The following is a 12,965-nucleotide window of genomic DNA, read 5'->3' as shown; positions in this document are numbered from 1 at the left end:
TTTTTTTTCGGCTTAATATTAATTTGCGACGGTACAGCTTTGGTCAGTTTGGAGGGTAGGTTTATGTGCCTACAGAAACAACCGGATCAGGCGTGGTCGGCATAATATCGCCTATTACCAAATTGGATTTTTTTTTCAAAAAAAATGTCGGGAAAATTTTGGATTTCTTTTGCAAGAAAATCGGATCAGAAGAAATTTCTTATAAATCTTATATAATACAGACGTTACTTCAAAGAATTTTCCCATCACTGCCCATAGATTGCAAGGTCAGAAGGTCTGAAAGGGGAACTTGAGTTAATTTTTACTTATATACACTATTATTATTAGTTTACTACTCTCACTCACTTGATAGTCTTGATATTAATGGATACTAGATCACCATCCCTGATCAAATCTGATTTTTCTATGCTAGGAAGAAAACAATCCTCCATGCTTAGCTGACATGATCGAAAAATTATGGAATTTTTTAAAGCTTTAAAGTGTTTATCAATCTCGGGATTAATATTTGAGTAATCTTGGTCTTGGTCAGTTTCAGGCACATTTTTAGATCCTGATCTAGATCTAGATCTAGGCCTAGGCTTGGCAATGGACCTGGCATCGGGTTGAATCAATTTCAATCTTTTAGTAAGCATATTCAATTTCGTCAAAATATTTTTTTTAACGTGACCTATAGTTGGACATTCACATAAATATATAAAAGTCCAAAAAGGGTCCATTGTTAATATTAGCTGTTGAGAATTAATAACTATTTCTTTAGGTTGTATTTGCACTCGAAATCTTATGCAGTTTTCACGTGTCGTTGCAAAGGAGGCCATTTTGTTTACAGTACAGGCCAGGAAGCAGTGAAGATAGTTTTTTACTTTTTAGATATAAAAGAGTTTTCCTTAATGGAAGGGCTATTCAGAAACATCACAGGTTTATTCGAAAATAAAAGCTTTTAGATCAGTTATCTAGATTTAATTTGGGCGTAACCGAGCAGGGGCGGACTGGTTATATGGGCATTCGGGCAAATGCCCGGTGGGCCGGTACCCCATTGGGCCGGTAGGGCCACCGAAAAAGCAGCATGAATGCCAGTAAGTTGTTTCAAGATTTAAATTATTCTCTTTAAAAGCAACACTTTGAGCGTCATGGTTAAACAAAAATGTGTTTTACACTTTTTAATCTAATCTATAGATCTACTTTATAAAGTAGAATGTGAGGCGTATGTATGTATGAATAATGTATGTATGTGTTATGAACATAAAGATAAGAGTCGAAACCATGTCTGTATAGTATGGCTTTAATACACTGAATGACTGCACAACACACATTTCGTGAACACATTCTTACGGACGAGTTACAAGCACATGTAAACATAAGAACGATAACCGACACAGAATATAATTTTCATAACATTCACCCCCGGTTCAAATTATGCTAACTAGTATTATAAACAATAAAAGAATTAAGTAAGTGTAGAATAATAATAGAGATTCAAGTAAACAAACAATGTAGAATAGCATGAAATTATGTAACATGTTGATATAACATGGTAACTCAAATAGCTTATTAAAATATATCATGATAGATCAAATATCACATTAAAGTCAAGTCAACAAAGCCAAATGAAAGTAGTAAAATAAACAAAATAAGAGTTCTAGTAAGCTGATGAGCTTTTACACTTTGTAGTTGGGCCTAGTTCTCCTTACTCTAAGATTGTATGTATGTGTAGTTTCATCTGCTTGAGTTTCGGACGGTCTGGCTATGTCTTCGGTGGTGCTGGTGGTTTCTTCAGGCATGATAGAATCAGTCGGTTGATTCCTGGGAGGTGAGCTTTGGACGGGACAGCCAATATCAAGATCTGTTCTACTCTGATTATCATTTTCTATAACTTTTTGTTCCTTCCTAGGGGCTAACATTCGTAGTGAGACAGTTTCCTCTCGGCCGTTTGGTGTTTGGATAACAGCGTACTGAGGGTTGCATGTTACCAAATCAACTTCCTCTGTTATGGGATCATATTTAGATGATCTAACGTTCTTCTTCAGCAGGACAGGACCAGGACTGGTCAACCATGTTGGCAAGGATGTCCCGGAACCACTTCTTTGGTTGAACCCAAGAAGTCGTTCATGTGGTGTCCTGTTAGTTGCAGTGCATAGTAATGACCGGATGGATTGCAGAGCATCATTTAGTACTAGTTCCCATTTAGCTATGTCCAATTCCTTAGAATGTAGAGCCAATGTGATGGCTTTCCATAAAGTCCCGTTAAGTTTCTCTATTTGTCCGTTCCCTCTCGGGCTGTAAGGGGTCGTTCTACTGGTTGCAATTCCTCTCTCGTGGAGGAAATGCTGCACCTCTGTAGACATAAACGAAGTTCCCCTGTCAGTGTGGACGTACGCTGGAAATCCAAATAGGGCGAATAGTTCATTGAGACATTTAACGACCGTAGAGGAAGACATATCCGGACATGCAAATGCAAATGGAAATCTAGAGAATTCATCTATAATGGTAAGTAGATATCTATTTCTTGAAACAGTAGGGAGAGGTCCCTTGAAATCCATACTAATTCTCTCAAAAGCTTGAGTTGCTTTAATCAGTTCTCCGGTCGGCTGTCGAAAAAAACGGGGCTTTAGTTCTGCACAAGTTTGACATTGTCCTATTACAGTTCTGACGTCATCACAGGAAAATTTCCATCAGTTCAGCTCCAACTTTTCCCCATGGAACATTTCCTTCATCATGTTGTATAAGTGTTTCTCTCTGGTTCATAGGTTTTCTTTCTTGACAAGCAGTGCATGTCTCTGCCATCTGCTTTATTTCATCAGCCATGCCTGGCCAGAATATCGTCTGTCGGGCCCTCCTCATCATTCCATCATATGCAATGTGTGCTGTGTGCAGGTTTTTCTTCATTTCTTGACGCATACTGAAAGGTATGACTACCCTTCTCCTTTCAAAATTACTCCATTACTAAGTCCCATGGTATCAGCAAAATCAAAATATTCATAATTTGCTTTGATAATTTATTTAATGTGTCATCTAAGTCTGTTTCTTGTTTTATTCTTTCTAATAATGGATCCAGTATGTCCACAACTTGTGTCTGGCATATGTTAAAAACTTCATCTTGCTTCTCCTCTTGATTGCACAGTCGTGATAATGTGTCAGCAATGTGTAAACTGTTTCCTTCTACCCACTGAAATGAGAAATCATAACGATTGCTCCTTAACATCAAGTTTTGTAATCTTCTTGGAGCCTGGTTTAGAGGCTTATGATCATTTATTATTATGACTTGTCTTCCAAATGTATATTGATTAAATCTTTCTAGCCCAAAAACTACGGCAAGTAGTTCTTTTTCAATCTGAGCCCACCGTTTTTCAGTTGGTGTCAATGCTCTAGAGGCAAATTCTATTGGTTGTCCTTCTTGCATTAATACAGCTCCAAGTCCATGTTGACTACTGTCCACTTGTATTTCAAGTTTCTTGTCAGGGTAGTAGAATATAAGGACTGGAGTATTGGTAATCATTGTTTTTATCTCGTTGAATGCCTCTTCACATTTTTCAGTCCATCTAAAATTGCAATCTTTCTTTTTTAGTTCTCTTAATGGTTGAGACACTTCGGCTAGATACTGCACCATTCCACATAATTTTCTTGCTTCCTGGCTATTTTCTGGCATTTCCAGAATAGCTTTGATCTTCTTTGTTTCAGGCTTTATGCCTTGCACACTTATGAAGTGTCCCATGAAACTTATCTGGTCTTGTTTCTCTACTGTTTTCGTTTCATTTAATTTAATGCTTTTCTCTTTGCATCTCTCTCTTAATCTCTTCAGTTTGTCAGAGTGTCCTTTTTCTGCTTTTTATTTGGACTGACCACATCCCACAATCATGATATCATCAGCCACATTAATGCATCCTTCTAATCCTAACAATGCTTCTGTTAACTTCTTCTGGAATATTTCTCCACTTACGCTTAGTCCAAAAGGAAGTTTTGACCATCTGTAACGCCCATATGGTGTGATCATGGTTGTTAGTAGACTAGACTTTTCATCTAGACGTACATGCCAGTAAGCCTCATTTACGTCTAATTTAGAAAATATTTTAGCATTTAGGAACTGTGGCATTACAGCTTCCAAAGTTGGTAACTTAAAATGTTCTCTTTTTAAAGCAGTGTTTAGATGTCTTGGGTCAATGCAGATCCTTAAATCCCCATTAGGCTTTTGAACCACAGTCATCTGGCTGACCCAACCTGTTGGTTCATTTACAGGAATTAATATTTTCCTTTTTACTAATGTCTCTATTCCAGCTTCCACTTTCTTTTGAAATGCAAATGGTATATTACGACAAGGTGATACCACCGGAGCTATGTTCTCATTGACAGTTAATGATGTTTCACCTAAATCTCCCAGATGACAATCCATTTTGTTTACTTGTGATATGAATCTATCTTCATTTAATGTGATCAAACTTAAACTTTGGCATGTTTTATGGCCTAATAAGCATTGATAGTGGTTCTCTACAACTGTGAATGTTACCAAATAATTCTTTTTGTTTTTAGGATTCGTTAGTATTAAGTTAGCAGTGCCCTCAGTTTTTAATTTGGAATTATTCCACATTGTTAATGTTTGAACAGTCTTCTTAATTTTTGTCTTTTTAACATATTTCTTACATATAATGTTAACATCTGCTCCTGTGTCCAGTTGAAATCTTATTTGTTGACTATTTATCATGAATAGTGCTGTCATTCTGTCCCTATTTATGTTTAACACATTTATTGAGTTTAATTGCTCCTCTTGGTCAAATTCATCCATAGCATTATGCATATATATTTTATTCTTAGTCTTACAATTAACTGCAAAATGATTTTTTCCTTTACATTTATTGCAATTTTTTCCCCAAGCTGGGCATGATGCTCTGTTCACTGCACGTCTGCCTCCACAAAACCAGCAATCTATTAGGTTGTTTCTGTTGTCATTTTTCTTTTTTTCTATCTTATCTATCTTCAAAAGAGTTTCCTTATTTATCTCTGCCAATCCTTTTGCAGTTTGCTCGTATGTTTGGCATATCTCTATGCACTTCTTCAAGGTAAGATCCTCATGATTCAGTAATCTCTCCTGCAATCTTTTCTCCACGGAGAATATAATTTTGTCTTTAATCATTCTATCCTTTTCTTTAACATTACATTTTTCAGCCTGAGCTCTAAGCTGCATAATGAACACATCACAAGATGGCACCTTTTCTACGTTCCAAAATCTGAAAGTTTCCAGAACTTCATTTTTCTAAGGTTGCAATAGTTGTGTAATTTCTTAAGTAAAATTTGCGGGTCATTCACGTCTTCATCCTCATCATACTGTATTTGCTCACAAACCTCTTGGGCCTGAGGTCGCGCACAATGCAGTATTATTGCTTTTTGTCTGATTTTCGATTTTTCTTCTGCTCCTATTGCCAATTGAAACAGTTCGACTTGTCTTCTCCATTGTCGAAAATTTTCACTCACATTACCATCTATTACATTTAACTCTGTTGGTGATTTAAGTTGACCTTCTGCCATATTTAATGCAATAGATATCTACTATCTCAACTATAGTAGAGTTAACTAGATCTAAATCTAGAATACCGTAACTGAATATATTACCCGGGGACACGACAATTCGTTCACTGACATTTCGTTCACCGACAAATCGTTCACGACTTTTCGTTCACGCGACTATTTGTTCACCAGACATTTCGTTCACCCGACAATTCGTTCTCGCGACATATCGCTCACGGACTATTCGCTCACAGACAACTTGTTCACCGACAACTTGTTCACCGACAGTTGGTTCACGACAAATCGTTCACGCGACTAATAGTTCACTAACAATTCGTTCACAGACAAATTGTTCACAGACAAATCGTTCACTGGATATTTCCAAAAACAAAAAATTGCTAGAGATCGGGCCTGATCCGAAATTCTTTGTCAATTTTTGTTTGTTTGTTAATATTTTGTTAACGAGGACAGTATGAGATAAAAAAATTATACTTAAAAGAAAAAAGAGATCTTACAAGCAAGCTGAAACATTTAAATGGGACCTCACTTTATTATAGGTAACATTTTTACTTTCAACATGTAGGCCTTCTTTACACTCATGTCCATCATGTAGTCTTGTTCGACCTACCCATATTTGCTTATCTTCTTAATAGCGGTCCAGATGTTTAATTAACATATCCATTTTATTGATATCTTATTAACAAAAACAAATGTTATCTTATATAATAAAGACGTTTCTTCAAAAAAGAAGATGATTACGTCCTACGCGTCATGCATTCTGCCAAGTCACTGGTTTTCCTGGCTAGCTCAGACACACTAGTATTTTTTCCACTATCCTTTCAGTGTTTTTACGAGAGATAATTTAGATTTTTAACAATGGTACTAGATTTGGTACAATATATGGTTTCACTGTTCAACTCTGAACGTCACATACTAGATACAGATCTAAGGTTAATACTTATCAATTAAGACATCTAAGAAAAAAAAACTAATTACATATACAACACTAAGAAATATTTTGGTTCCCTATCAAAAAATTATAATGTTGTGGTCATGTGATCAAGAGCCTTCACGGTCGAGAGACACGGTGTGTAACAAGAGACAGTTGAGTCCAGAACAGCAAGGCATAAGGATTGTGGTACTCCTTCGAAAATGTAGCTGTACGAGCTAGAGAGACTTGTTAAGTTAGGCAGTTCTATTGTGTTAAAGCATTTGAATTTGATGTAGCCAATTGTGTTGAATTGGCTGTTGATGTAATTGTCATTAAACCGCCACTTTGTTACTAGAAGCTCTTGTTGTCAAGTTCTTGTGTTAGATGTGCTGTTGTGTTGTTGTTAAGTAGTGTTTGCAGAAGGTCTGATCGAGAAGATCGTAACAATATATTGTTACGAATCTCACTATCCAGGCTCTCTGAAAACTGCACCATACACCACCAACTGAAAGAACCCAGGGCTCCAAAGTAACGTAACACTTTAATAGTTGAATAAATCTGAGCCGATACTGTACAATTGGCAAAACGTACACTGTACAAATATCTCTCCGATAACACCGTAACGCCGTATCAACTCTTGCACTGGCCTCTACGTCTCATTCCGGGCTTACACTGGGTTCAACAGTTCAAGACTGACTTCACACACTGGGCTCGTTGTGTCGGACTCGATCACAGACCAAGAATAAAAAGGCCGTTCGTCTCAACTGTACTTGATAGTACTCCGCACTGAACCGTCGTAATGCTCCGTACAGAACCACACCGCTGAACCACACTGAACTGTGCTGTAGTCGACCGGACTGTAGTGAACCGGGCTCTGAACCTTTTTGACTGCTACACCTTCGCTCTTTATATAGGGTCCCTGCTGGCCTTCTAGAACCGGATTGAGGACGTCGCTCGACCATTCAGATTAATGCCATGTCTTGCCATTGCTTGTCACGCTACTGCACAAAAGTCGCTGCATAAAAAGTCCATTGAAAAAAATGTGCGTGATATTTACATACAAAGTGCATTCTTAGCCTTTATAAACAAACATAAATGTTTTCTTTTAATTTTAGCGGCTATTTGACCAAAAAAAAAAACAACACCTTTAACTAATTTTATAGTTGTTAACATTTCTTGTACATTTTGAAACATATTTGACTTAGTGGTACTGAAAATACAAAAAAAAAATTCTTTCTTTGTTAACATATTGTAATATTGCCTCCCTTACATTTACGAAATTGTTTTAGAATTTGTGTATTTTTATGAAAAAATCGCTTGCATAATTAATTTTATAAATTAAACGGTTTGCTTTTAGAAAACCAAAAGTAGCCGTTTCACCTAAACTGTTCAAGCCGCATCGCGCCGGGTGGGTGACACACACCAGGGGATGACACCCAATGGGAAAAAATTCATTTCTCTTACTGTTCTGCATATCCAAAGCCTAATTATAAGAAAAGTAACGCGTTGTAGACGACGCCAAGAGAAAGAGATTCTCAAGCTCAGAAATGTAGAAAACGCTTGGCTTAGCCCCGGACAACACTGAGTGACCTTAAGGCGCTACCCCAAACATCTTATCTGACTAGTTGCATGACGATCGTAACATTGTTTTATTTTAAAATGTTGAGAAACACATAGACTTAAGCAAAGGCCGCAAGCTCTCTCCACAGAAATCAGTCTAAGGCGACTTTCAACAAAAACTTCCCAGTTGGTGCCCACGAAATTCAGGACTTCTAAAAAGTCCACCATGTCAGACTTGGACGTTCATGTTTTTGCTGTCTTCTTTTCGGCTTTCATGCTAAGTCTGACTTTGATAAACGTGTTTGATGTCTAATAATATGTCTCACAAATGTCAATCGAAATTCAGTCGCCACTTCCCTTAGACGGCAAATGCCTGTGTGGGAAAAGTTTTCACTGTTGGTAATGGAATCTCGGTATGTTGTTTGTAGGATCCTTTTCAGTCATCACTGCTCAGTCTCTTTTCAACCTTTCATGTCTCGAAGTGTAGGCGGCCATTGGAACAATGATTGTATTGAGTAGGAGGATTTAATCTTCAGGCTAATAGATTTGTTAATTCAGATATGCTGTACTTTTTGGAAGACGGCACCTGCTTTCCAATCTGACATGCAACACTATGATATGTATCTCGATCGCTTGAGATCATCATCATAACTCCTTTGAGCTCCTCATGGAACATAGGACCTTGACAAAAAACCGCCACTCTCCACGGTCTCATGCTAGTTTTTTGATGGTTTCTCAGCTCTTCCGGGTCCTCTCGGCTTCTTCAAGTACACTGCGTCGCCATGTTCTTTTTAGTCTTCCTCTGCGTCTTGTTCCCTGAGGGTTCCACTCTAAGGCCTGCCTAGCTCTGTTGCTGGTATCTTTTCTAAGGCCTGACCAATCCATCTCCACTTCCTCTCTAAGATCTGCATTTCTATATTTTTCTGTCCACTCATCTCCCACAGTTTTGTGTTTTCTACTTTGTCATACCAGTGTATTTTTAGGATATTTCTCAGGCATCTGTTGTTGAAGGTCTGTATTTTTGTTGTCGCTTCAGTTGTTCTCCATGTTTCAGAACCATATAGTAGGACAGCCTTGACTTTAGAGTTAAAGATTCTTAGTTTAGTCTTGTTTGAGATGTGAGGAGATTTCCAGGTTGGTTTTAGCTGTTTTAGCTTGATTTTAGCTGACGCGCTAGATTTATACGGCGTTTAATGTTTTCATCTGTTCCACCTTGACTACTGACTACTGACACTCAGATCTCGAAAACTAGAAGAGATATGAAAAATATTATTTCATCATTAAACGCGGCTTGAAAAGTTTAGGTGCAACGGCTACTTTTGATTTTCTAAAAGCAAACCGTTTAATTTATAAAACTAATTATGCAAGCAATTTTTTCATAAAAATACACAAATTCTAAAACAATTACGTAAATGTAAGGGAGGCAATGTTACAATATGCTAACAAAAATGGATTATTTTTGTGTATTTTCAGTATCACTAAGTCAAATATATTTATAAAATGTACAGGACATGTTTACAGCAAATAAAAATAATAGTTAAAGATGTTTTTTTCTGGTCAACTAGCTGCTAAAATTAAAAGAAAACATTTCTGGCTAATAATGCACTTTGTATGTGAATATCACGCACATTTTTTAAAATGGACTTTTTATGCAGCGACTTTCGTGCAGTAGCGTAACGTCGCAACATGCTGTGGTGCTAAACCAATTCCTTAAACATTAAAAAAAAATCAGATTTTTTGTGTTTAGTGCCCCCATCCGAATAAAAGAAGCTTAGTTTGTGCGTTTTGTCTGTTGGTCGGTCTGTCCATCACGATTAGATTAACATATAACACTAAAGTAAAGTAAAGTAAAGTTCCCCTTTCAGACCTTGTGGTCTATAGGGCAGATGATGTAAAGGGCATCTGTTTCTGTGGCCTACGGTTAACGAGGGTGTCATGTGGCCAGCACAACGACCAACCGCCTTTACTTTTCCCCAACTAATGTCAGGTACCCATTAGAGCTGGGTGGACTCAGAGGCGCCAGAAGATCCGAAATTAAAAATCCCAGTCTTCACCAGGATTCGAACCCCGGTCTCCTGTTCGGAAGCCAAGCGCTTTACCGCTCAGCCACCGCGCCTCCATAACACTAAAGGTTATTGTAAATCTGATTTAACTTTTAATTTTTCATTTAGAAATATTGCAATAGTTTTAAGTATCTATAATAGATTGTTCCGGATGTTTTGTGAAAAACAAATCAATGCCAATGCATATTTGTTTGCTCTTCTAACTTATATTAGATTTTATTTTTATGCTTAAACGTTGCTAGAAACACACGATCTTTAATATATTGTTCCGGTTTTCTTAATGTAAATAGCATATAAATGCTAAATTAAAATATCTATACTAATTCATATTTCATTAACTATAAAGTTGTTCAGGATATTGTTTTATAAAAAATAAATTATGTCAAATGATTGTTTGAAATCGCATAATTGACTAATATTACACTTATATTCTTTAACACTACGTCACTATAGTTTATTTATCAATATCAATTGTTCCGAATTTTTAACTTGAAACAAATTTATGTTAAATAATTATATTTTTTTTCAAAAATATCGACAATAGGTTGTTTAGGATTTTAAAATAAGAAAATAATTTACTAGAAACGATTATTGAAAATCACTTTTAGACTTGTTTTACAGTTAATTTTCTTGCCGAAACATAATAAAAGATGTTTAATCGGTAAAGAATGTTCCGGATTTTGTTTCGAAAAAGAAATTGACCTACATTACCTTAATTTTCTTACAAATCGTCGCCAAAAAATTATCCGAATTTTATATAAAAAATCTAATAACGCTAATAAATGTTTAAAATCCCTCTTCTTATAAATAAAACAAATAATTTTCTCATTTACGAAAATCGGTTGTTCCGGATTTTTTATGAAAAATATTTCAACTCTATTTATGTAAAATTGCACTTCTCTCTTACACCACATTTAACTTTCTAGCTAAAACGTTAGACAATCTAATTATCGTTAATATTATGCTCCGATTTTTAAGGAAAACAACTTCCTAACACCAAAGTATGGTTTGAAAATCTCTCCATAAGGCTATGGTACATCTAATTTTCATAGACCATCCCACAAATTTAATTAACGGTAGGCCTATTTGATTAATCTGGAATTCTTATTTTCTCTCACTATAAATATATAAACATCCGGAACAATCTATTATAGAAACTTTAAACTAATGCGATGTTTCGGAAGGGAAATTAAATTTTAATCAGATTTTTAATAGCTTTTAGTCTTTTTTTTTCGCTATTAACGGACAGACAGACTGACTGACAAAAAAATCGTCTTTAATCCTTTTATATATATATATATATATATATATATATATATATATATATATATATATATATATATATATATATATATATATATATATATATATACATATTTAGTCTAACCATGGAACTATACTAATGGAACACCAGCTTCGAGTTTTTTTACAAAGACAAAGAGAGTAGAAGTGCCGTCGCGCATCTTTTTTCGCGCACCATACCATTTTGAAAAATCGATGAGGATGCCAAAGAATAAATTTACTCCGAGAGCCACTTGGATTGACCTTCATTGAGAGTAAAACTTCCCCACACTATATTTTATTAGATCTGTAAAAACTTTATCCATTTTCTGACTATCTGATAAAATAGATACAATTTCCCTGAATAAGAGATCGTCACAAAAGTTATTTTTTTCGATCACCCTATAAAATGCCACTTATTTTCCAAAAAATAGAACCTAAATTCCGAAAATACAATCTTTCACTGTTTCTGTGTTTGGTTTATTTACACTAAATCTGGATGAAGACCTGTCTACCGTTCCGCTAAATGCGTATTTGTTACGATATACTAAATTGCAATTGCACGAAATAAAAATAGGAGGCCTAATACAGTTTTGACACTCCAAGCTACGCATTTCTAATCGTTTTTTTTTATTATCGAAAGGACTAGGCTATAGGCATACACGTCTCGTGGGAAACAAAGAAAAAGTTAATCTTGATAATATTGTAGCCTAAATAAAATGACCAAAAAAAAAAAAACTAAAATGAAATAGATCTAGAGCTAGATTTTCTTGGACGAATGATATAAAATAAGTATAAATAATAAGTCATATGAATCTGATAGATCTAAAACAAATACTGATAGAGTCATTCATTAATTAATTATTAGAATTACTTGACTACCAACTGGGTATTTTTATTGCCAAAATACAATGTATTTTATGTGCATTTATTAAAAACAACAACCAAAAATTAAGCGTTTGACGCAACTAGATCTAATATTTGTAATATATAGACTCTAGGATATAGAAAGCTACTTCTCTAATTCAGTTTTCTAGTTTAATTCTAGTTAGATCTAGATGTCTAGACCAGTAGATCTAAATCTAGCCAGGGTTTTTGTCATGGAATAGATTTATAAAACTTCAGCCACCTACTGATCACGATATGACAGATAGTCTGAGATACTATATAATACTACTAGACTCTACTACTCTATTATTAGTAAACTCTACATCTAGTATGATCTAGATCTAGATTCTAGATCTAGTAGATCACTACATTTGACTAGATGATTACTAGTAAAATTCAATGTGTACTTCCGACTTTAGTTCAACAAACAAGTCTACTCCAAAGTATAGATCTACTAGTAAAGTCACAAAGTGTAAAGGATCATTATATATTCACATAAAAAAAAATATAGGCCTAAATGAATCGAATAATCAGTCACTAATTTGACTAATCAGTAATCTAAATTGTTGTTTTTTTTAAATGGCAAGTGTTATTGATGACTTCTGACTTGTAAACCAGTTGCAGAGATTCTAGTTTTTATTTTGATGACATGTTACGATATATCAATGATATTTAGATAAACGCAAGTAGCCTACCTAGTGGAACAGACAGAAGGACCATTTAATATAAGGCAAAGAAGTAAGATGTTT

General features: G+C 35.3%; 1 protein-coding gene across 1 annotated transcript in view; it reads right to left on the bottom strand.

The window, feature by feature from the left end:
* The window catches only part of LOC106073296 (coilin-like), a 51,005-nt gene extending 50,158 nt beyond the window's left edge, over positions 1-847 (bottom strand). The window contains exon 1 of the mRNA XM_056019716.1: positions 346-847. Within this exon, the coding sequence (XP_055875691.1) occupies positions 346-815 (470 nt within the window). The 5' untranslated portion in view covers positions 816-847. The remainder of the gene's footprint in view (positions 1-345) is intronic.
* Between the last annotated feature and the right edge of the window lie 12,118 nt (positions 848-12,965).

The sequence above is a fragment of the Biomphalaria glabrata genome, chromosome 2 (genome assembly GCF_947242115.1).
Source record: "Biomphalaria glabrata chromosome 2, xgBioGlab47.1, whole genome shotgun sequence".
Taxonomy (NCBI): Eukaryota; Metazoa; Mollusca; class Gastropoda; family Planorbidae; genus Biomphalaria; species Biomphalaria glabrata.
This window is presented reverse-complemented; position numbering and strand designations above follow the sequence as displayed.